A 24,441-nucleotide genomic window follows, 5' to 3' on the forward strand; every position below is an offset into this window, starting at 1 on the left:
GAAGCAAAAGGAATCACAAACGCAGCTCAGATATTGGATAATTTTGTCGCTTCTATTCGGCCCGTTACATCGTGTATGCGTCTTGAATTAGCCGAAATTGATTCGTTGCTTGTCATGTACTGGTAATACAGACACATGGATGGATGATACAAGGATTTATCCTGCAGCCTCAAACTGCCGGGTGAGATTTCATATATAGATACAAATGCAACAGCACGTCGCTGCAGTGATTTCCCTCTGGTACTCCAAGCAGTTGCATCGAGTCCACTGCGACTCTACACTTTCCGACCTTGACTACAGCCAAGACCGAACGAGACAGAGCCAACATGGGTGTCGCACCAACTACAATCGGCACTTACGATGCCGCCCTCCAGAGGCGCCAGGCGCTTATGGGTGCCAGTGGCGCGCGAGCCCTCGTCAAGAACTGGAAGGTCGCCCGAATTGCCGCGTTTGCCTGTATCGGAGGTATCCTCTACGGTTACAACCAGGGAATGTTTTCGGGCATTCTGACAATGCCTTCTTTCGAGAGCCGTAAGACTCCTCTTGTTGTTATGTGGGGATTTGCTGACATCTGCAGACATGGGAGATTACATCAAGAATCAGACCAAGAAGGGTTGGCTGACATCGATTCTCGAACTTGGTGCATGGCTCGGAACTGTCATGTCTGGTGCCATCGCTGAATTGTGCTCTCGTAAATACGGTATCTTGATCGCTACTTGCGTCTTTATCATTGGTGTCGTCATTCAGTCCACTGCCATTCAGGCTGGACACAATGTCATTCTAGCCGGGCGATTCATCACGTATGTATTTCCAGTACGCTTTGACCTCAGCTAACATCTGTAGTGGTATGGGAGTTGGTAGCTTGTCAACCATTGTCCCGCTTTACAACTCCGAATGCGCTCCACCGTATGTGACGACCGAGGCTACTGATACACAAAGGCTTACAGTGTTATAGTGAGGTTCGAGGTGCCCTGGTCGCCCTGCAACAGCTTGCCATTACTTTTGGTATCATGATTAGTTTCTGGATCGACTAGTAAGACTGACGCTCATTAGACCATTTCCATACTGACAATCGACAGCGGCTGCCATTTCATCGGTGGAACTGGCGAGGGGCAAAAAGACGCAGCTTGGCAAATCCCCATCTGCCTCCAACTCGCTCCGGCTCTTATCCTGCTCGTCGGCATGGCATGGATGCCATTCTCGCCCCGATGGCTCATCCACCATGGACGAGAAGAGGAAGCCAGAGAGGTCCTGGCCAACCTTCGAGATCTCCCTACCGACCACGAACTGATCGAGCTGGAATTCCTCGAGATCAAGGCTCAATCACTTTTCGAGAAGCGAAGCTTGGCTGAGAGATTCCCCCATCTCCAAGCGGAGTCAGCGATGAACACTGTCAAACTCCAATTTGTTGCTATCGGCGCTCTCTTCAAGTCCAAGGCCATGTTCAAGCGTGTCATTGTCGCTACTGTGACCATGTTCTTCCAGCAGTGGACCGGCATCAACGCTGTAAGTCATTCTCGCATCAAGCCAAATCCAGTCAGCTAACGGAATCAAGGTCCTGTACTACGCCCCCCAGATCTTTGGACAACTTGGTCTCAGCAGCAACACCACCAGTCTCTTGGCCACTGGTGTCGTCGGTATCGTCATGTTTATCGCTACGGTCCCTGCAGTCTTGTGGATCGATCGACTCGGCCGTAAGCCTGTCTTGACTGTCGGCGCCATTGGTATGGGTGCATGCCATCTCATCATCGCCGTCATTCTTGCCAAGAACATCGACCAGTTCGAGACTCACAAGGCCGCTGGCTGGGCTGCTATCTGCATGGTTTGGCTGTTTGTCGTCCACTTTGGATGTGAGTTTAAGCCCGGATCTCTTTTGCGGACTGATGCTAATGATGCTAGACTCCTGGGGACCCTGTGCCTGGATCATTGTCGCCGAGGTTTGGCCTCTCAGCACACGACCTTATGGTACTTCGCTTGGTGCCTCCAGTAACTGGATGAACAACTTTATGTATGTGACGTGACGCAGTATTCATTGTGCTAGCTAACTTTGATCAGTGTCGGACAAGTTACACCAGACATGCTGGAAAACATTACATACGGAACCTATATCTTGTTTGGGTTGCTCACATGGATTGGTGCAGCCTTCATCTGGTTTATCGTTCCCGAGACCAAGCGACTGTCACTCGAAGAGATGGTACGTATCCCTCCGGCTTTAATAGCTCACCTGCTGACTGCTCTAGGACATCATCTTTGGATCTGAGGGAACTGCCCTTGCTGATAACGAGCGCATGGCTGAGATCAACCGTGAGATCGGCCTTGAGAGCATCATCTACCGTGATCAGTCTACTCATCACGCAGAGGTCCCGGAGAAGGAGATGCTGTGATTGTTTGAAGATGAGGCTGCGGATGCTGGCTGTCTATTGACTCTTATGATATTGGTGATGAGCTATTTGCACAGATTGAATATTCAGAGTAGCTATTGTCAATTGACTCTTTCACTCATATCTTGAACCTTTTCTGGCAGCTGTTGTTCATATACCTGGTTGACCGGTGTGATCAGCAAGGATAGGCGTGGCTTAGGTTATAGATCAATGGTCTGAATAATATTGCTCGCGAACCAGAAAAGAGCGATCCTCTTCAGCAAGCCAGATATTTACATTTGAGAATGTTCTGCATGGAGCGCGCAGCTGTGTCTGCCATTTATCGGCTCCGAACCCAGTCACTTATAGGTCGGCTAAACCTGAGGTTTTTTAAGTTCCTCACGGCCCTCTTCACTATATGAGAAACACCTCCCAATACACAAGTTCCCTCAATAAGATTCCCTTTTGGGATACTCTTCTCTGTTTTATTGGCTATTGGTGTTTAAGCCTAACGGCCATGTAGACTCCCACGGGTCTGAATGGCAAAAGAAGACGTGGCGCTCTAGACAACGAATTTCAGCCTTTTCGAGGCGACTGTGAAGATAGGTCGACTGCGAATTGCCAATGATGGACCTGGATAGCGGTTTCAGACCTGAAATGCCAGCTAGAGAATAGTAGTTCACTCTCGATAAAAACAAACTAAACAAGCACTAATCTGGGCCTACAATGATTCGAGATGACTCACTTCTATAAATTTCCTCTTCCGTCAAAGAACTGGGCCTGTACTCTACGCTAACTCCGCGCCGTGATATGCCTCGCCACTGTTTTTCGGAAACGAGACAGCGCCGGACCAATCAGAATGCCAGCATATAAGACAGGATCATCATTGTATCCGAGCGCGAAAACTCGTTTCTGGCGAGGACTCATGCAAAAATCTCAACTCTTGGGGTTCCCCTTTGAGTACATCTGAAATAATTATTATACAGGTGCAATCAAATATATCAATGGCTTAAATATCGAATGATAAACCTTTGTATTCTTGTTGAATTTCCTATTCGTTTTCTTTTCAACATTTATAATAGTAATCAATGGCTTTCCTCGCTTCTCCATTCGGCCTTGGTGTCTCAATAATAGCCATCCTGATCGGGGCTATCATCTTCGCTAAAAAGAAAGCAAAATTCCCAATTATCAACAAATATCCAAAAGACTACTTTCACCGTCAGGCGCATCACGAGTACAAGACAAACACAAGAAAGCTACTTCAAGACGGTGCAGCCAAGTATGGCGAGAATCCCTTCAATATCCTGGTCCCAAATGGTATAAAGACAATTCTGCCCCCTTCTTGTGTCGGCTGGGCCAAGAACAATAAGGACTTGGACCATCAGCAACTCGTCAGAGACGAATACTTTGCTAGCTACCCTGGCTTCGACGTTCAGCATGTCTTGCATCACCCAAATAGAATGGTCATCAACATGGTCCAGGGAAAGCTATCCAAAACGGACAAGACCTTGCCTGTCATGAATGAACACATCAAGACAGGCTTGTCAGAAATTTGGGGAGAATGCAAGTCTTGGAAGACGCTCAACTGGGAAGACGGGTCTACCGGAGTTATTTCTCGCGCAGCAGCTTCCATCTTTGTTGGACCGGAGCTCGCTGCTGACCCTGAGTGGCAAAAGGTCTCGAGGGCTTATGTTCTGGACTACTTTGGAGCTGTTGGAGAAATGCATTTGTGGCCATCGTGGTTGAGATGGTTGGTTGTCTGGTATCTCCCAGGACCCGCAGCCTGCCGTGCTGGTCTGAAGCGAGCGCGCGAGATGGTGAACAAGGTCGTACAGAAGAGACAACAAGAGGAACAGGAGGCTAAGTCCAAAGGGGAGGAGCCTCCTACTTACTACGATGCCCTCGCTTGGACACTTGAGTCGCCACTCGGAAACGAGTTTGAGCCTGCGGATGTTCAGCTTGCCCTGGCTATGGCCGCCCTGTTCACCACTTCAGAGCTCTTTCGACAGATCCTCGTCGAGATTGCTCGTCGCCCTGAGGTTGTTGAGCATTTGAGACGAGAGATTGAAGATGCTGCACCTGATCACGACTTCACGGCTGCCTCGCTCGTCAAGATGCAGTTGCTCGATAGCTTTATGAAAGAGACCCAAAGGCAAATCCCCTCACAAGGTAAGTACTTTCTCTGTGAGGGCTTTCACACTTATTAACTCATTTAAGTCATATTGGAGAGATTGGTCATCCGCGACACCCGGCTTCCTGATGGCACTCTTCTCGAAAAAGGAACTCACATTGCCATCGATTCTCGAGAGATGTACGACCCCGCCAAGTTTGAGAATCCCGAAGAGTTCAACGCCTGGCGCTTTTATAAACGCCGACAAGCTGGCGACAACACAAGCTTGTTCGTGCAGTCAAGCCCGGAGCATGCTCAATTCGGCATGGGCAAGCACCTGTGCCCTGGAAGGTTCTTTGCTGGCAGCGAGTTGAAGCTTTGCCTGGCTCACATCATACTCAAATATGACATTAGATTGAAGGACGGGTGCTTGGGCAAGCCTATGCCGTTTGGCTTTTTGAGTGCCACTGATCCATATACCCAGCTGGAAGTTCGAAGAAGATAGCACCGAACGTTATATGTGTATGCTTGATAGACTAGAAATTTATTTCAAGAATTAGGGAGTATTCTCACGGCTGGCAAGAACTGCATTCATGCAAGGTTAAAGGAGAATAATGAGACTTGTTTATAATTTTATTGCATCATGCCTGGGGCCTTGTCTCCTCTTCATGGCATAAAGAGCAAACACATAGCTACACCGAAAAGCCGATCACTTCTTATTCTTCTTCTTTCTCTTCTCCTTGCACTTTTCGCACTCCCTCCAGATCTCGGTATAAATTACCTCAATCGGTTTTCTGCACGATCCAACTATGCCTCCTGACTTGGCACACGGGGTTACGTTGTTCCTTGTAATTGTCAAACCTTTGCAATCTGGGCATAATACCAGCTCTCTGCATTGCACACAATTATGGTGACCTGTGATAAATGGCTAAATTTTAGATAGTAAAAGATTATTGTTCAGAATGGTGGATCTAATTATGTTGAAGTTTCTAAGTTGCAAGGCGACAGCGAAGCAATTTATAGTTGAGGCGACATGAACGGTTCTGTGACCAGCGATGTGTTGCTCACAGCCAGAAATAGCTTAAGATTACACCATTTTCTGAGCCTTGAATATGTGAAAATTGCTTCCTGGTGTCTGTCACCATGACTCACTGCAAGAATCTCACCGACAGTTCACAGTTGAGTAAAATATACACAGGAGCAAATAGACTGAAAGAGACCAGTTATTCAGCCTCGCACTTCGCGATGTCACGCTTCTTTATGTCACTGGCATACTACAATAATGCCGGTTGCTTGCACCGTAATAAAGGCTACAGATTTCGTTTATTAAGCTAATCTAAGCTTCTAAATACCGCAAGGCATTACTGTATTTCCCATATCCAAACTCCAGTAAATCTTTCCCCAACATATAAGTAAACAACCTTCACATCCTCTTACTTCTACTTCTACATTTAGAACACAACGTTCTAGTTGTCTCAACCCTCCTCCCGCGTCTGCCACATCGTCCAAAGAAGCCTCGAGACTGGGGACAACAGTTGTCAGAGAATCGCTGGGTAAGAAGGATGTCACAGACCAGGCAGACGGTTTGGTATGTTATTTCTATGCACATGATCTTGAATTGGGTTGGTAACAGGATATTAGCTTGGTTAATTGTGATACAGATTGATAGATACAGTATTGAACACCTAGCTGTCACTTGTTCAGAAGAGATAAGAGACAAGAATTCGCTTCCAATTTATAGTCTAAGATATTAAAGCTTAGAAGACTGGCTCGTGATCTTCGATATGAGGCCAAGTTGATCTACTAAGATGGTGACTTCATTCAATCACAGCACACAGCAAATATTATTCACACAACTCAGTCCTCGAAGGAGCCTCAGCAATCGACTTGATGATTTGGTTAAAGCGATGTCTTGTTTGATCGTGAGAAGGGAACGTCCTTACCAATTTATATTGGCCAACTACGCAATTTAAAGGCGATGTTCAAAAATGCCTGGGATGTAATATATACAAGTCGAAGGAGATTGCGAAAAGGCATCAGATGACCGATTTAACAATTCAAGCAGTGAATAGTTAATTACAAATATGAAAGATACAGTTACAGTAGCAGTCGACCAAAGACATATACAAGATGCCACTTAGTGAATGAGGCCGTCATTCTTTACCTGCTCGAGGTACTTGAAATAGCTCGCAGTGCTGTTTCGTCGAAGTTGTTTGCCATACTTGATGAAGACAAAGGCAAGAGAGAACTGCGCCATTGCAACAAAGGCAGCGACAAGAAAAGCGTTTTGATAGCCCATTCCTGTAACCCAGGGAGTGACACTGATAAAGGTTAGTAGATGAAATCTTGAAGGATGGTGAGTCACTTACCCGTAGCCAATGGCAAAGCTCATAGTGTTGCGAATCACAATGATTGTGACAATAGCGTCAGAGCCAAGCTCGGTGTAGCAGTCGATGCAGTAGCTGAGAGGGAGCTGACAGCCTGCAGTGATTGCAGAACCTAAGATTCCTAAGGCGATCAAGAGTCCTGACCAGTGAATCTGATGAGCAGCTCCGACGCCCCAGAGTAGTAGTCCACCTGGTACGAGTAGGCCCAGAACAGCATAAAGCCAGAGGCGGTATTCAGGCTCGCGGATACCGTTGTTACGGCGCGTCATGTAGAGGACGAACTTGTCTCCAATCGGGCCCGAGAAGAATGACCTGCTTCCTGTTAGCTTATGTATCATTGGAGTGAAAGCCCGGACAAGACCTACCCAATAAAGACTCCAATGACTGTAGCTATGTAGCAGAGACCAACAGAGCTTGCTTTGAATGAATATGGAGGAGCCGAGAGAATGATCGATGCTGTACCATTGAGGACATTGAAGTAGCAGACAACAGCGCCGTACATGAAGCCACAGAACACAACAATAGGCAAGGAGAAGTATTTGAAGGGTCGAATGAGCATTCCTTTCAAGGGAACGCTGTCTTGAATATGCTCGCTTCGGAAGATCTTCATCTTGTCGAGGAATGTCTTGGATGAGGGGAGAACGGTGCCGTTGACTACATCTACATTTGAAGTAGTCTGCGACTCTAGTTCTTTCTTACCATCGGTAGGAGACTCGGTCGGTTTGTTTACATCGACAGGATCGTTGAGATGGAGTGGGGTGGCCTTTCGGTTGTACTTGGTTTCCTCCATGAAGAACAGGCAAATGACGAATGCGATCGCGTTGAAGATGGCGCACCAGTGCTACTCTAGAGTCAGTCGAGGAACCTCTTATCAGTGTTTGTTACTCACGAGAACCCATTCCCAACCTTGTCCGTCGTTTATGAAGCCAGAGATGACAGGTGCAACAAAGTTTGAGCCTCCAAGGAACAAAGCGTAGTAAGCGATATATGTGCCTCTCTCGTGCGCAAAGTACTGCATCGGTCAGTGAGATTGAGAGAAGCAAGGGGAGTAAGATAGCAACTTACGACATCTGATACGGAGATTTCGCAGAGCGACTCGATGGGAGCACCAAAGGCCCCTTGGAGGAGCTTGTTGGCGATCCATTGGCCATTTGTGGTTGCATGAGGGGCCCAGATCATCATTCCCTGGTGACTGTGAGTATGGCAGAAACACGCGAGAGGTGATAGACTTACAGTTGTTCCCAGTAAGGACAAAAGGTACACAGGGCGTTTGCCGAACTTCTGTGCCAGAGGCTGCCAGATGAGACATCCCCAGCCAAAGGTCAAGAACATGTATCCAGTTCCAGAGTTCAGATCACCGACAGTAAGGCCGGTGGCAGCTGAAATTGGAACAAGAACGGAGTAGATCGCGGCCGAAGCAATACCAACGGCAAGGCAGTATCTATTCATCACAGAGGTTAAGTACTTATTTCGCAAGAGTCGGTGGTGAGTCGGTGGCTTGACATACGCGCATAGAGTCGCCATGAGTAGAGTCTTTCTCCATCGACTCCAGTTCAAGGGATCATCTGGATCATCAGAGGGTGTTGGTACGAGAACGATATCCCGATGACCTTGAGCATGGCGAGTATCCAAGGTGCCATCAAAGTCAACGAGGAGGACTGTTCCAGGAACAAAGTCCGATACGGGTTGGGGCGAATTGTCGTCTGAGCCCATGTTGAAGTATACAAGAGATGGAAAAGATTGGTCAATTCGTTGTTGAGGACGAGGTCTATGGGTCTGTGAGGATCTGTTGCTGGCGAACAGACCAGGGATTATATACGTGAAATGAAGGGATACCAAATTCCCGGAACGCGATAACACCTTTCAACCTAGCGCCAGCTGCTAGATCGCAATCTCCCCATCGCCCAGAAAGTCTAGATTGCACTTCAAACGTCAGCTCGTTCCATATCAAGGCTGATCACGATATCATCTAATCCGGGGGTGGATCTAGGCCTGCGGGGTTACAGCCAATAGTCGATATTTACGAGTTTTAGCTTATCTTTCAGTTTGGCGAACCTTGAACCGATTCGATCGTGGGACCATGCCTTGACCAATCATTGACTTTTGCGAGGATCCTACCAATAGATATCATTACCGAATGATAGGTTATCTCGAAAGGGGGTTTTAGTAAAGGCATTTCGCTTGTCTCTAATATGCATCATATGATACTGGGCTAGAGGCCGAAGAAGATTGACTGAGTCCTGCCCGGCAATGGTATCCGGGCTCATAGTATGAATATAAAGATCCGTTTAGAGCCAAGCTCTATCTAATCATCATCCCTCATATCTCTGCCTCTACTATCTTTCCATCATACACCATGGCCTCTGTTGTTGAATCTCTTCCTCAGGGACTTGTCTACCATTCTCAGCCCCAAAAGTCCGCAGGGATTTCTGTCCTCGCCGATTGGGAGATCCAAGCTGAGAAATGCCGTAAAGTCCTTCGAGACTCTCTCAACCCAGCTTGGCTTCTACCATCTGGTCAACTCCCCCCTGCTGACCAGCTCAATGTCTCTACTTTCATTGAGACATGCGGCTTCCTCTCAGCACGAGAGCTGGAGATCACAGCTACCAGCGCAACGAAACTGGTGGAGCAAATGGCCTCTGGCTCTCTGACGGCTGTTGAGACTGTCACTGCTTTTCTCAAGAGAGCTCATATTGCACATCAACTTACCAACTTTGCAACCGAGTTCATGAGCGCCGATGCACTCGAAGCCGCCGCTGAACTCGATGCCCACTTCGAAGCAACTGGCAAGATCAAGGGGCCCTTGCACGGTATCCCAATCTCGACCAAGGAGCATATTGAACACAAGGGACGGATTGCTCATTCGGCTTACGTCGCCCTTATTGACAACATTGCCGAAGAAGACGCCTTGATTGTACAGTGTTGCAAAAAGGCTGGAGCAATATTCCATGTACGAACCAACGAGCCTCAAAGCGTAATGGTTAGTCAGTCTTCACCTGTTCGATGATCTGTTGCTGACGATTTAGCACATTGACTGTTCCAATCCAATCTACGGCACGACCGTGAACCCACACAACCGAACATTAACATGCGGCGGCTCGAGTGGAGGAGAAGGCGCTTCATTGGGACTCCGATGTGCAGCTTTGGGTATTGGTACCGACCTAGGAGGTTCTGTTAGAGTACCCGCCGCCTTTTGCGGCGCATATGGACTGAGGACTACAGCACTACGCAACCCGTACAAAGGCGTGTGTCTCCCTGGTTCTGGGCAAGAGAGCATCCGATGCGTTATCTCACCTCTAGCCAACACTGCAGAAGACCTTGGCCTGTTCCAGAAGGCTGTTCTTGATCAGGAACCCTGGGAGATTGAGACATCGCTGGTACCTCAGCCTTGGAAGCAGACCAGTTCGCTAAAGCCTGGTAACTTTACGATTGGAGTTATGTGGGAGGATGGGTGAGTTCTCTCTTCCTTATCGTGTCCATCAGCTAGCTAACTGTTGTCGCAGCCTTGTCCGACCCCATCCCCCAGTCCTTCGCGCGCTTCGATACGCCGTTGAGAAGCTCAAGACAGCAGGCATCACTGTAGTTGACTTTGAGCCATATAACCACCAAGATGGAATGGAAATTGTGTCAAAACTGTACTTTCCTGAATGTGCTGTAACACAGAAGGAACTCTTGGAAAAGGGAGGAGAGCCTATTGCGCCGCTGTCGGACTATATCTTTAACTTTTCTCCGCCACGGCCCCTTACTATAGAGGAGAACTGGGCTTTCAATGTCAAAAGAGACACTTTTCGAGAACAGTAAGTATACGATACCCTCTAGATTGACCTAGCTGACTTCTTCAGGTACCATAAGATCATGAAGGATCGGGGTGTTGACTTCATCCTCTGTCCTGTCTACGTCGGGCCTGCGGCAAAGTTGGGCGACGGTCATTACATTTCATACACGGCCATCTGGAATCTCCTCGATCAGCCAGCCATCACATTCCCGACCGGACTAAAAGTTGAGTCAACCGATACACCATACTCTGACTTTAAACCCCGGTCGGCTGAAGAGGAAAGAGAGTACAACAAGTGTAAGACATGCTGCTGGCAACGTTGCTGGATTGATGCTAATGCAAGAGTAGACTCGCCAGAAGAGTACGTCGAAGCACCTTTGGCGTTGCAAATTGTTGGTAAACACTTCCGCGATGAAGACACGGTCGCTGCTACAGAGTTGGTGTCAAAGATTGTCCGGGTATGAACAGGTTGAAGGCTGAAGATAGAACTGAGGAACTGCAAATTCAAGCTTTTCGTACTCTTAATGAACCACACTATTTCAAACTCATCAAAACCACTAAAGAGTAAAGATCGATACCATTAACAGAGGATGGGAGGCTTGTGACAATTGTACTGTACCTATCCGTGTCGGCCATTGGAGTCCATTAGCTTAGGGGACTAGCGAGAGACACTGGACAAGGCCAAAAGCGCTAGCGCCAGGTCTGCTCTTGTCGCCTGTAGCAACTTAAAACCCCGACTTCCCCGCTACTGATTTGACCCTGGTACCATAACTAACTTCTCCGCTTTCAACTCCATGCATAACGGTTCGCCTTTCAGATACCCATGAGAACATCACCGCCCGTTTGACAATGCCAGATGCCAAACTACGAGCCAAAACTGGCTGCGTTACATGTTAGTACAGAGACATTGGGTCCATGTTTCTACTGACCATTCATAGGCAGACAACGACGAGTCAAATGTGACGAAGCGAAGCCATCATGTCGTAACTGCTCTCGCTTTGACCGCATCTGTTCGTGGCCCAAAGCCACCGATATGGCTGATAAAAGGCATCGTCGACGACGTGCAACTCCCGATTCTTCGTCTCCCGCTAGTGAAGGCAGCTCCCCACCCAAGACTGGCGAGCGGTCAAACGATATCGTCCCGATTCTGAATACCAGGACGTCACTTACTACTATCAACCATCCACTTTGCGAAACGGAAATAGAATTTGAGTTGGTGCATCACTTTTACAGCTTCCACTTCAACTCTCTCACGCTTCCAACTAAGGACATGTCGTATTTCTCTCAATGCCAGTCAGACCTTATGGACATGATGTCACACAACAAAACCGTCAAATATGCTATATTGGCCAACTGTGCTTCAAACAAACATGCACTGATGAACAAAGATCGATATCGCCTTATAGCCTTGCGGTATTACACAGAAGCTATGAGTGGGCTGAACCAGGAACTTGTGGACTTTTGTCCCTCAGATGCCTATCGGCATTCGTGTTTACTAACGGTTGCCTCATACCTGTACGTTTATAATGTATGTACTCAATCATCTTGCTGTCCCATGTAACACTGGCTAACGTGACCCACACCCAGTTCTGGAGTCTCGATGTAATGTCAGACCCAAGGCCTCACGTTGTCGGGGCTGTGAAGCTGCTCAGCTTGAGGAACCGAGACAAAAGCTCATTAAAGCCATTTATCCAAAGCTGGGACAGGGCAAATGTTGAAAGCGTGCTGTATCAAGGCTTCTTATTATCTATCAGAAGGCCTTTCAGACCCGAGTTTCGACTAGACTCAGAATTCATCACGCATGCTGAAGATTTGCTGCGCTCATACGATGACGCAAATCCATCTTCAGCAAAGCCAAACATCGTTCTCGGAGTACCTACGTCCCTGTATCGACTTATACTACGGATAATCGACTCATATAATATTCCTCGGAGTAGTCTTTCCAATCACATAAAGGGCGTGAAGGCGGAACTGCAGTACTGGGAGCAGTTGTTATTTGATGACGAAAACAGCCAGAATGTTCAAAATGGAGATTCTAGCTTCAACGACTTGATGATCATCGCAACCTCTCTCCTCCTTGATCTCATCACCGAAGCACTGACGACAATTGATGATACAATCTGTCCGGGATCCTCGGCTGGAGAAGGAGATGGGAAGCCCTGGAGATGGCAACTCGATTTGGCCATGAATATTCTCCAATGCCCCGAGGAACATCAAAAATGGAGCGGTTGTTATTTAGGAGCATGGCCATTGCTAATCCTTGGGTACGGTGCTAGGTCATTGGAAGAGATTACGCTGGTGAAGGAGGTCTTGACAAGGATGCAGCAACGCATAGGATATGGCGAGGTTCAGAGGATACGGGACGAATTGGACGAGATAACCAATTACAAGGATAGAGATGCTTGCCTACGTCAGGAAATCCTCGGTTAAGCTTATCTTCCCGGGGTATCTTCCAGATGCGTAGTGCTTATCTCCAGCTGGAGTTAATGTGCTGGAATCAATTGAAGCCTATGATATCTCTTATAAACTCCTAATGCACTATTCCTAATTATAACTTGTGCACTTGTGAGATCTCTTACGGACTTGTGTATCATTGGCAAAATAAATCTTGTATGTTGTATTGATCTATTATGCCTAGAGGTGCTGCGATATTGTATCAAGATATATAGTAGAACAGAAGCAATCATCTTAGCTGTCTGTCGGCCAATACCCATAGACGGCAGAGTATCTTTCTCAGTGTATGAAGTCTAAGCAGTAACGCTCGTGGTGTCCTCTTCCTCACTTGCGCCTGGTGGGGGAGGTCCACCAGGTCCACCAGGACCGCCGCCTCCAAAGTCAGGGTTGGTGTGGCCACCATCCTCATATCTAAAGACTGCGGGTGTAACCTTCTCAGTGGTAGTGATGTTGATGCCATAAGCCAGCCAACCGAAAACACCCTCAGCAACTGTGTCACCAAGAAGGGTCCACTCGACGACAGGGTCGTAGTCCTGGTTGGCAGCCTGAGCTAGAATACCGTCACCAGCGTTTGTGGTCTGAGCCTGCGTGTTGGTGTTGTAAGGAGCAAGGGCTTCAACTTCCTCGATCAGGTCCTGGTCGAAGTAGGTCTGGCCAATGTGGCTGCTGTAGATGACGTTTCCAAGTGTCTTGTTCTGGTATAGAGTAGCGTTTGCATGAGCCAAGAGATGAATATGCGTCGTGCGACCGACATAATGACCTGGGAAGAGGGTCTCAAACTGGGCGACGCCATCTTCATCAGTTGGCTGGATGCCTCGGCCAAAGGTCTTGTCGATGTTGGTCTTGTCGGCAAAGTTTCCGTTGCCCTGGTTATTCACGCCGCCGTAAACACCAGTTGAGTTGCAGTGCCAGATCTCGAGATATAGCTCTGGTACAGGTTCACAAGTGGCTACGTTGATGATTTGGTAGTCGAGAATAAGGTCAACGCCCTCCTGGTCCTCCTTCAGATCGCGTCGGATAGACTCGCCACTGACGTCTTGTAATTGTTAGCTGATATCTTTTGGATAGCTGACTAGACTCACAGTATGGACCGAGAGTGACCTCGGGGGTAAGCACGCATGAGTTCTGGCCTGCGAAGAGGACCTCGGCTGGAGTGTTGGGTGTATAACCGAGATCGGTCTTGTTGTGGTCTGTGTTGAGAACGTCCTCAAGATCGCGCTTCTTGATACCACCTGAGACAAGGCACATTAGAAAGAGATAAGATATGTATTCAGTATCACTTACGCTTCTGGCGGTGCTCCTCGATCAAGGCAGAACGACGCTTGATGTTACGCTCGGTGACACCTCTGGCCTTCAGGATTTCGGCACAGTGACGGAGGGACAGTCTTTCAGCACTGGCCTCAAAAGAGCGACGCGTCTCAAGCTCATCGTGGTGATCTTCACCTGGATGGGCCACGGCCAAAGCGGCCAATGCCAAAGAAATTGAAGCAGAAAGATGCATGATAACAGCACAGACAAAGACAGTGGTGTGAGCGAGGTTGAATGTCGGTGAACAAAGCGAGAAATCCAGCTCCTTTTATGCCTTTTCAGACGGACTATCACATCTCCGTCAGTCCTCCAGGTCGCATCACACCGGTATCCCACCATTGCAAATCAATCACGTCTTTATCCCGTCCGTCTTGGCAATGTCACATCGAAAAAGTTCCGTAATGCGAAAAATGGCCGTAGTTGGCAGGAGGATCCATTCCGAATGTATTATGCTTAAAGGAGCGTCATGGTTGCAACGTGACGTTGGTAAATAGTATTCTCTGATTCGTTGTGATATGCGTGCGCCAACGTAGATCATCGGGATGTGGGCAAACATGCCTTATGAGGTCCACAGGCGGCTCGGAACCGACTCGTTAAAGAAGGTCAAAGAGCACAGTTGTATGCCGACCCATGTCTTTAACGTTTCGGATATACAGACTTTTCAAGGCTCGGCGGCACTACGGCCGGGGCCGCGATCGACAAGTTATGTCACCGTTTAGGCAACCATACAAGATCACCACTGACACATGATTTCTTTGAGATTCAAGATAGGTGCTAAAATGAGAGAGTTACAATCTAAGTAATCTACCGTGATAGGAGGGTATTCCGAGATGAGGTAGGCTTTGTTTAATTGGTGGAAAATGCGGGGTTCAAATGACCTAACCTCTAAACTTGATAGGCAACAGTTTCTCTGTAGGCAGACGGCTCGTTGTTTCGCCATGGTGCCTAGATAAATACAGACTCTACCAATGCTTACCGTTTGAGACTTCGCATCAATGTGTAGGGCCTTTGAGCAATCAATATGGCGAACTCTCCTACCTTACATTCGACTCTCTCCGTCGTCTCGGGCCAGCTTTGCTTCGGCTCCTTGCACAACATTTGGTTCGGCTCCTCTGCTCCCACTCAAGGTCTCCTGGTTGCTCCGCCGCACCCCAGTGGCACAGTCCAAGCTCACAGTATTAACTACAACATTTGCGCGCAAAACGGGATATGGAATGTCTACAAGCTTGTTATCTCTGAGACGAGCGATGCAGTAGCATGGTTCGTGGCCCACGCGGACATTGACCCCAGACAGGAAGTCGATAAGATCCTCCGCATATCTGGCTCTCCTTACGAACCAGATCATGGAAGTACGATGAACAACGACATCACTTCTCAGGCGGGAGTCTTTGTGGTCAATCGTTATGACTGGGGCTACTACAACGAACGTTGCTTGGATGAGATTGGTGAGGGTCAGGAAGAAGGCGATGATGATGTGCTGGCAAACTCCAACTCTCTTGGTCTTGTTGACCGCTCTGTTGCGCAAGAGCTGGTCCAGAGATGGAAGAGCCAACGACCAAGCCTGCGAGACAGCGCAGAGTCTGGAGTCTGGCTGTATATTCCCCATGGAGAATACATGTTTGGCCGCTTTGGGTTCGATGATACGCGCACCGCCGCAAGATCGTTCCTGTTTTTCTCCGCAGGTACCGAATTCACAAGGACAAGTTTCTTGGGAATTCCAGGAACACTGCGAGAGTATACGACGCCCCAAGAGAGGTTTGAGCGCCAACTCCGCGAAGGAGTCGGCTTCTCGGGAATGGAGATTGTCAAAGACATGATCTTCTACCAACATGTTTCCCCACCGCCGGTGTCTGAGTTGCTTGGCCTATACCACCCAAGCGACTATCTCCTGAGAAAACAAGAGTTTGAAGCTTTGCGAAGTTATTGCGAAGAACAGGCCTCCAGTAGCGGCATGGGACCAACTATCCATGGGTTCATCGATCCATGGAAGCAACTGCTATTCGATCTCATAAACGAGATGACCCTCAGTTATCTCGAGCATTTCATCCTGCCTCATCTTGGAGGTGATGACGTTGCAGAAATAGCCGAGATATTGTTCCCAGATTATGAGAAGAAAATTAGGCCTATCAGTCTAGACGTTGCTTCATATCGGCATTTCACTGAGCCGGACCAAGACCCGATTCCAGACTTTAATGAATCTCACGTGTGCGTTTTGATCCGGCAATTCCTTGAGTCTCGCAGCCAGGATAAGCCCATGGTCTTTAGAGACAATGCTATAAAAGGAATCTGTCGGGTACTGGGCTACATAGTTACTGAGGTATTCGAGTTGGCCAACGGTGTGGCTACTGATTCCCAACATAACAAGATCCTTCCATGCCATGTTCGACAGGCTGTTTTGCTTGATGAAGATATTCTTCGCCTGGTATGTTTTTCTAAAGCCCTGTGGGAAGGGAGTATGTAGGTAAAGATTGAGATAGTAAATAGATATACTTCTTAAGGCCCAGAAGACTCTCGTAAGTACTGTGGTTGCGATGTAAGAGCTCGAAACTACTAGCGCAGAGGATGATAAGGCGGAGAAGCACTTGGAATTGGTGGATTAGCTGAATCTCTTGTTGACGTCATTTGTTGCCCAGTAAAACATTAATGCTTATCATATGGTTCACAAGTCAGCTGACTCAAGCACAAGATTGACAGTTTGGAATTATGCATGTCAGCAACTCATTTCAGCTAAACAACCAAAAACCATCAACTCAATAAGTCTATTGAGTCCAGAATATTGCGCCCGCAAGGTATTTCTTTTGATCTCCATCATGAAGCTTATCGTTGTTGGCGCTACAGGCTACATCGGCGCGGGGATCCTTCGTCAAGCCCTTGCACGCTCAGACGTCACCAGCGTTGTCGCTGTGACCCGCCGACCTCTCGAACAAACCGCCACGAAACTCCAAAACGTCATTGTGCCGGACTATGGTGCCTACTCGCCTGCGGCAAAAGAAGCTTTTGCCGGCGCAGGCGCATGTATTTGGACAGTGGGCGTGACACCCTCTCACGCATTTCGAATGGACCCTGAAGAGGTGCGCAAGGTTTGCCAGGATTATACCATGCTCGGCCTTGAAGCCATGCGCTCGTCCGGCCTTGCACGACCGTTTCGAGTGGCGTATCTCAGCGCGGTTGCAGTTCCGCGGGATATCAATAAGACTATGTGGTTTGCTCCCAAGTTTAGACGGATACGGGTAAGATGATTACTGGGTTTTATGTTTAAAGTATTTGTTTTAATTGCTAACATGCGTGGATCCTAGGGTACAGCAGAAAACCAAGTTGTAGAATTTGCAAAGGCCAGCGATGGTGCCGTAGAAGCGGTGATAGCTAAACCTGGTCATGTCCCTGTCCAGGGTGGTATATTGGTCACTGCCCTTACAGCCATCTCTCGACCTCTAGGTATTGGCGTCACGGAGGCCGTGGTTTTGGATGATCTGGCTATTGCTTTGGTTGACCAGGTTGTTCACGGAATTGAAAAGGATCCGCTGTGGCCAGCAGACTTGAACCGCTTGGCGCAACAAGTTAAGGATAAGAAGGGTCTTAAGTAAAGTGTTCGACTGGAAAGATGGAGCGTATACCAAATGCTTGTGATATTACGGCAAGAGCCGAATAACTATTTGTACTTTGTCTGAAGCTCCTTGGCAGCCTCAATTGCTTGCTTTGCCTGCTCTGTATACTTCTTCTGGTTTTCTTGTTGCAGGCTGAATGTTTGCTGAAACTTCTCAACCATGAACGGCTTCAAGACTGTCTTCTTTGCCGTAGTGTAGTCATAGATGGCAGTGTCGTCGATACATCGTGCTGCCAAGCGGCGGTATTGTTCTGATAGAATCCAAGCTTCCATCTTGAGTGACGTTGACTCATTGGTTGGAGCTTCAGCCAGCTTATACAATACAGTGATATGGTCTGGGAACTCAAGAGGCTATAGAAAAGCGGTTGGTCAGTCTTGGTGATGCTGGGGTTGACAGGGGAGTTGTACAAATTTGTATTCCGTTGTAATGCTTTTGAGAATAAGGCCAAGGCTACGTGGTGTCACCAGATCATCCCATTGAGCCTTGTGGTGCTCTGCTGCATCTAAGCTGTGCTGCCGGATGAAATGCACCCGTCCGGTTTCGACATAGCGGTTATACATCACATTGTTGACATGGCCTATGATACATCAGATTGATCAGATCTCCCAAGTATTAGAAGAAGTTGTGTTACTTACCCTAAAAATATTAGATTTAGTCCTAAAAAAAATGCAGCGAAAGAGATCGACTTACCATGCTATCCTAAACGATGAGAATTGTTAGGAATCATGCACATATCACTGATAAGGAACAGCTTACCATGTCACCCCAAAGGAGCTGGTGGTTATCGAGACCTCGCCATTTCTTATCGGTGAGGAACCCCTGCTGCCCTGCCAAGAGTTGCAGCCAATTTTGGTCATTCGACACCAATTGTCTCTTTGCTTCTTCAACGCAGCTGGATGGGTAGCTATCGCTAGTGAATTTCTTCAACTGAGCTTGTAGATCAGCGAACCACCGAGAGGGAAACGCGGGCAGATCATTGTTCAATTGGGCCTGGCCGGATTGTAAACGAAGTTGTGAGATCGAAGCTTTTGATCCAATGCTAACTGGTCGCTTGAGAAGCCGCAGAGACATGATGCGAGTGCAGGGAACTTGGGTTGAGTGATGGAAATAGTGACCGTGGAAACGGGCTCGGTTGTCCCAAAATAATAGTTCCGATAGTCGGTGGCCTCGGTATTCGGCGAAGATTCTCCGCGGCCCGGAAGATTTAGGCCTGCGTAAGCCGAGTTCAGATAAAACCGGCTGACCCGCAAACCGAGCATTACCCTAAAGTTAAAAGAGAGGAGAAAATTCAGCTTTTAATAAATATAATATTAATAAGAGAACCGGCTGTTTTTAATTTCATCTCTAGTGTCTAGAGGAGTCAATTTAGAAGAGGTCATTCCTTTAATTACCTACTGTAATTTACCTTTTTTTCATTAGAAATACTGCCATTATCGATTTAACCGCGACAGGACAGGACAAAGCAAAAGCGAAAATAAGCAATTTCTAGTATTATTTAACTACAACGACTACAGTTTACAACTTATCAGCAACACTTGCACAAGAAATTTTCAATTATTATGACTTTACCAAGTTAAACAGCACTATTCACTACTCTATGCAAGACATACATGGCTTGCAGTGCGTGTCTTTTTATCAAGCGTGTTATACAGAGCACCGCGATCGTGCTTATCAGTCACTTCGTTGATAATACCGAATGATATCATTTTACTGTCATGGATGTTGAACTGTATCTGTTCATTTAGCTGCATACCCACGCACAGAGCAACCTCAGCGGGAACTAACATGCGTCTTAAGGCTATAGCAAATCCTTTAATAATGGCACCATCCCTTTGTCTTGCCAGGCGCGTAGAACCCTGAACGAACGGACATAACCGCTTATGTAGTATTCCAGGCCTCGTATTTTCATCCACAAACAGCTTGGCAGCGGCTTGGCGTGGGTCCGAGAGCCTGCTTTGGCTTAGTTTTGCTTAGGTTAGTGTCAGGTACCGGTAGCTCCACCAGATAGGGGAGAATTGACAGGGCAGGGAACGAGATGTGAACGATATTTCCATCCATACAGCCAGGGTTTCTCGGTCTAAACATAGCCACAGCTGAGATCGCGGTTGCATGGTTCATTGAGGGAACTTTTTAAGCTTGAAACATAAAAGCTTTGCCTGGTCTGCTTTTATTTTGCTAGCTTCAGACAGGACCATTCCTCTCTGCACTCGCTATCTGAGTCTTTCTTTCGTTTTTTTCCTATTTCGACATTTGTTTCATTCAGACACTCGTTAATTGCTGAATCGTCATTCGTTTTCTTTTCGTGGTTCTCGATAATCTAATAATTACACAATCCGATTAATAATTTTTCGCTGACTCGACAACTACAACAATCACTCGATATCGATATCATACTTCAAATATCCGACTGAACCAAACATGGTTCAACTTCCGTTCGTGGCTCTAGCAGCCCTACTAATTACTCCATTCACTTCTGCTGCTCTCACGCAGTGCCCGTCCAAAGAAGCATCATGGACCTCCAAGACCGGCACCGAGTACACCATTTGCCGCAATACCGATTATCGATACGGTGGAGGCAGTCTCAAGGTCGCTCGGGACATCAAGTCTACCAATGCCTGTGCCGAAATCTGCAGCAAGGACCCGCGATGCGTCAAAGCTGTATACGATAAGCGAAACCGCATCTGCCACGTCAAGGACAATGCCAACGAGGCCAAGATGAACTGGGCGTCGGATGCCAAGTTCGACACCATCCGAGTCAAGAACGTCAACGAGGGAGTCTTCATCTCTCGTTGCCCCAACCCAACCAACAACTACCGCGCCAAGGGCGGCAAGACTTTCAACGTCTGCCACAACAGCGACTATGTCGGCCCGACTGCCCGAATGACCAAGAACTGCGCCTCTCTTGCTGCGTGCGCTGATATCTGCTCTGGTATCAAGACATGCAAGAAAGCCGTTTACGACAAGCAGGATAAGGTCTGCCACATCAAAGAGACTGAGCCCAAGGCTTCGCTCTTTTGGGTGCAGAGCAAGCGATACAGCGTTGTTCACTCCCCAGTCGAGTCCAAGCCTGCGACCCAGGGCAAGTGGTCTGATCTAATCCGTCTTCCTGTCATTCCTGTTGCCGCCTATGTTGTTCCCCAATTCCCTCAATCGCAACAACTTCTCTTCTTCTCTTCTTGGGGCGCTGACGCCTTTGGTGGTGCCTCTGGCCGTACCCAATTTGGAGTTCTCGATCTACCTTCTGGTGCCGTTGGACAGCGTGAGGTTGCCGATACTCACCACGACATGTTCTGCCCTGGAATGAGTCAACTCGCTGATGGCCGCATCTTGATTCAGGGCGGTTCCGATGCCGAGGCCGTGACACTCTACAACCCCAAGACCAACTCTTTCACCCGAGGACCTGACATGAAGATGCCTCGTGGCTACCAGACTTCCACCATCCTGTCTGATGGACGAGTCTTCACCATTGGAGGAGCTTACTCCGGTCCCCGCCAGGGAAAGAATGGTGAGGTCTACGATCCCAAGGCCAACAAGTGGACCATGTTGCCTGGAGCCGATGTCAAGCCTATGCTCACCAAGGATCGGGAGGGTATCTGGCGTGAGGATAACCACGCTTGGCTCTTTGGTTGGAAGGACGGCAGTGTCTTCCAAGCTGGCCCCAGTAAGGAACAGCATTGGTATGGCACCAAGCAAAAGGGTTCGATTGTCAAGTCTGGCAAGAGAGATAACGCTGATGCTATGTGCGGTATCTTTGTCATGTACGATGCCGTTGCCGGTAAGATTCTGTCAGCTGGTGGTGCCCAGGACTATACCGCAAGCGATGCCAACAAGCGTGCTCATATCACCACTATTGGAGCTCCTTACAAGCCAGCTTCCGTCAAGCGTGCTGCCGATATGGCCTTCCCTCGTGGCTTCGGTAACGCTGTCGTTCTTCCTGATGGGACTGTTCTTGTGACTGGAGGTCAACGTAAGGCAATGGTCTTCACCAACACTGATGGTATCCTGGTCCCCGAGCTCTACAATCCTGCCACCAACAAGTGGACCCAGCTTGCGCCTCACGCTGTTCCCCGCAACTACCACTCTGTCTCTATCCTGTTGCCTGATGCTACGGTTTTCATCGGTGGTGGCGGTCTCTGCTATGTTGCCAAGATTGGTGGTTCGACTGCTGGCTGCGACAAGACAGCTGACCATGCCGATGGAGAGATCTTCCAGCCTCCTTACCTGTTCAACAAGGATGGTTCCATTGCTAAGCGTCCCATCATCCAGAACCTTGCCCAGAAGCCTGTCAAAGCGGGTAGCACTCTCAAGTTCAATGTCACCAACACTTCCGGCAAGGTCAAGATGTCTCTTGTTCGCATGGGAAGCGCTACACATTCCGTCAACAGTGACCAGAGGCGTGTGCCTCTCACCGACTTCCAGGTCAAGGGCAACCAGTACACTGTCAAGCTACCTAAGGACAGTGGCATCCTTCTGCCTGGCTATTACTATCTTTTTGTCATGTCGCCGCAGGGCACTCCTAGCATGTCAAAGACAGTTCAGATTGCATTGTAATTAGCAAGCGGAATGTAGCATTCCCTTTTCAGGATAGAAACCTCCATGGCGCTACAATGAACTGTGTTTTGCACTCATGATAGACTATAACTATAATAAACAAGCTACAAACCCTGTATCTGTATTATCTGTATTATCTTTATGCCTTTACTGGCACTTCCATTTCAATGCAGGGAATACCCCGCCCATAACTGAAGTGACATCTACGACACAAATAGACTTATTTTATAGCAAGCAGTACTGTATTCCAGGACTTTAAAACTTGCTCATACGCTCTTTGCCTTTTTTTCAATCTATTTCCATCTTATGTATAGGCGTCTAAGTATGTGTATGTGCTATGGGCCTTATGAAGCACTGGCAGATAAGGTATTGTATGTTAAGACGGGGAGCCCAATTACGATACAAACCCTACCAGTTCGCCAATTGCAGCCCGTTGCCTGATTGCCCCTAAGATAAAACAGGCGTCCCCCTCCCATAAATTGCTTCGTCGCCACCTTCTTATCCATCTCTCTACTGAAGCGAATCCATAGTTGTCCTTCTCCCTATGGTTCGGTCTTACATTTAATTAACCTCATTATCCTTTCTTATCGCATCTGTTGATATCTAGGTTTTCTCTAGCTTGATCATCGTAGGGAACAACCCTTCCTTAGACTTTGTGCCATGTTGACATAAACCAGCCCCGAAATGAGCGAACCTGGTATCATGCACCCAGTCGAGGAGCTATTCCTTGACATCTCCATTCATGAAGTACTGACTCAGACAATGGTGACATTTGTCGAGCCATGGAAGACTATGTATATCGATTCAATTCGAGAGCAACGATATGGGGACGCTATTTGGGCTCGCTACTGCATCGAGGGAGGGGTAGAAAACGGTGTCATCATTGGTGAAGGCCCGAATCCTGATATCACGGTACTTGATCAAATCAGGGAAGATGCAGTTGAAGCAAGGACAAACGAGCCAGGGCTATGGGCCGAGGCTTTGGAGCTCTACCGAACGTCTAGTAGTACAGACGGGCACCCGGAGGTCCTCAAGATCATCTTTGATACTGACAGGATGGAATCTTGAGATTGAAAGTGGAGAGAAGAAGATGGAGACGTGACGACGAGGCGGTGTAATCGAGCAGGGTAGGCTGAAAGACTAGTTGGACCTTTTGAAAAGGATTCATTGTATGTACAGCGGCCTGCCGACAACTCATAGCCTCATAGCATGAAATACGAGGATGTGCCCTTGCTCACTCATGAAAGCCAACGTCAAAGAGTATCAATTGATTGAGAAAACATGCTCAAAAGACCGATAACTCGGATGTGTCGGCATTTGACAATGACACGTGTCTAATTCAGCCAATCGGACGAATGAATAAAGGCCTCTGATGACGGCTAGAACACAGAAATCACAACCAACACATAACGAGGACCAACAGAGTCTCACACTATCCCGTCATTAATGCAAAGATGGCACGTCAGGTTTCATGCCGACCCGGCCAATGTGATCAAATGCAGCGATTATGAGGAACAGCCTTGGATAAGATAAACCCGGTCTTGATACAAATAGGCTTTGGATGTTTTAATACTTAACCTTGATACATATCTCTCTCTCTAACAAGTCAACGCCAAACCGCAAGTAATAATAGCGCTTTATCTTGTATGCTTTGGATTATGATGCGAAAGAATTTTTGCTATCCTCTCTGCGGGACTTACTCACCCTTGTTGCTCTAGAGCCAACATCTTAACCCTGGCCAAAGGATTGCGGCAAAGCGCACAAGTAACTAACAACCAACAATCAACAACATGTCATTACATTCACTTACCCCTTGTCGTATGATACAAGGAAGTCAAGATGGAAATTGTCTTGCCTTTAGCCAAGAGCTATTCAAAACATAAAAAGGTTA

General features: G+C 47.8%; 9 protein-coding genes across 9 annotated transcripts; 6 read left to right on the forward strand and 3 right to left on the reverse strand.

Moving 5' to 3' along the window:
* Window positions 1-326: 326 nt before the first annotated feature.
* Window positions 327-2,384, forward strand: FTJAE_134 (quinate permease; the record flags this gene model as incomplete). Its single annotated transcript, XM_037346539.1, has 9 exons — window positions 327-531; window positions 578-800; window positions 844-906; window positions 956-1,033; window positions 1,080-1,506; window positions 1,556-1,850; window positions 1,900-2,008; window positions 2,056-2,194; window positions 2,241-2,384. The coding sequence occupies 9 exons, from the start codon at window positions 327-329 to the stop codon at window positions 2,382-2,384; spliced, it is 1,683 nt and encodes a 560-aa protein (XP_037212737.1).
* A 1,064-nt stretch (window positions 2,385-3,448) lies between these two features.
* On the forward strand, window positions 3,449-4,975 carry FTJAE_135 (cytochrome P450 monooxygenase monooxygenase (lovA); the record flags this gene model as incomplete). The annotated part of the gene is made up of 2 exons (XM_037346649.1): window positions 3,449-4,529; window positions 4,578-4,975. 2 exons carry the CDS (start codon window positions 3,449-3,451, stop codon window positions 4,973-4,975), a joined length of 1,479 nt encoding a protein of 492 aa, XP_037212738.1.
* A 1,632-nt stretch (window positions 4,976-6,607) lies between these two features.
* Window positions 6,608-8,570, reverse strand: FTJAE_136 (transporter HOL1; the record flags this gene model as incomplete). Its single annotated transcript, XM_037346759.1, has 7 exons — window positions 6,608-6,791; window positions 6,840-7,169; window positions 7,223-7,698; window positions 7,747-7,869; window positions 7,923-8,042; window positions 8,091-8,298; window positions 8,365-8,570. 7 exons carry the CDS (start codon window positions 8,568-8,570, stop codon window positions 6,608-6,610), a joined length of 1,647 nt encoding a protein of 548 aa, XP_037212739.1.
* Window positions 8,571-9,213: 643 nt separating this feature from the next.
* FTJAE_137 (general amidase) lies at window positions 9,214-11,783 on the forward strand (the record flags this gene model as incomplete). The annotated part of the gene is made up of 6 exons (XM_037346868.1): window positions 9,214-9,837; window positions 9,884-10,308; window positions 10,361-10,654; window positions 10,700-10,929; window positions 10,981-11,090; window positions 11,571-11,783. 6 exons carry the CDS (start codon window positions 9,214-9,216, stop codon window positions 11,781-11,783), a joined length of 1,896 nt encoding a protein of 631 aa, XP_037212740.1.
* Window positions 11,784-13,379: 1,596 nt separating this feature from the next.
* On the reverse strand, window positions 13,380-14,587 carry FTJAE_138 (protocatechuate 3 4-dioxygenase beta subunit; the record flags this gene model as incomplete). The annotated part of the gene is made up of 3 exons (XM_037346976.1): window positions 13,380-14,122; window positions 14,169-14,318; window positions 14,371-14,587. The coding sequence occupies 3 exons, from the start codon at window positions 14,585-14,587 to the stop codon at window positions 13,380-13,382; spliced, it is 1,110 nt and encodes a 369-aa protein (XP_037212741.1).
* An 828-nt stretch (window positions 14,588-15,415) lies between these two features.
* On the forward strand, window positions 15,416-17,978 carry FTJAE_139 (uncharacterized protein; the record flags this gene model as incomplete). The annotated part of the gene is made up of 4 exons (XM_037347085.1): window positions 15,416-16,847; window positions 16,893-16,907; window positions 17,167-17,624; window positions 17,691-17,978. The coding sequence occupies 4 exons, from the start codon at window positions 15,416-15,418 to the stop codon at window positions 17,976-17,978; spliced, it is 2,193 nt and encodes a 730-aa protein (XP_037212742.1).
* A 65-nt stretch (window positions 17,979-18,043) lies between these two features.
* FTJAE_140 (uncharacterized protein) lies at window positions 18,044-19,070 on the reverse strand (the record flags this gene model as incomplete). Its single annotated transcript, XM_037347194.1, has 3 exons — window positions 18,044-18,349; window positions 18,690-18,698; window positions 18,756-19,070. 3 exons carry the CDS (start codon window positions 19,068-19,070, stop codon window positions 18,044-18,046), a joined length of 630 nt encoding a protein of 209 aa, XP_037212743.1.
* Window positions 19,071-20,417: 1,347 nt separating this feature from the next.
* Window positions 20,418-22,550, forward strand: FTJAE_141 (galactose oxidase precursor; the record flags this gene model as incomplete). The annotated part of the gene is made up of 1 exon (XM_037347304.1): window positions 20,418-22,550. One exon carries the CDS (start codon window positions 20,418-20,420, stop codon window positions 22,548-22,550), a length of 2,133 nt encoding a protein of 710 aa, XP_037212744.1.
* Window positions 22,551-23,234: 684 nt separating this feature from the next.
* FTJAE_142 (uncharacterized protein) lies at window positions 23,235-23,618 on the forward strand (the record flags this gene model as incomplete). Its single annotated transcript, XM_037347409.1, has 1 exon — window positions 23,235-23,618. One exon carries the CDS (start codon window positions 23,235-23,237, stop codon window positions 23,616-23,618), a length of 384 nt encoding a protein of 127 aa, XP_037212745.1.
* Between the last annotated feature and the right edge of the window lie 823 nt (window positions 23,619-24,441).

Source organism: Fusarium tjaetaba, assembly GCF_013396195.1.
Source record: "Fusarium tjaetaba strain NRRL 66243 chromosome Unknown NRRL66243_c0000008, whole genome shotgun sequence".
NCBI lineage: Eukaryota > Fungi > Ascomycota > Sordariomycetes > Hypocreales > Nectriaceae > Fusarium > Fusarium tjaetaba.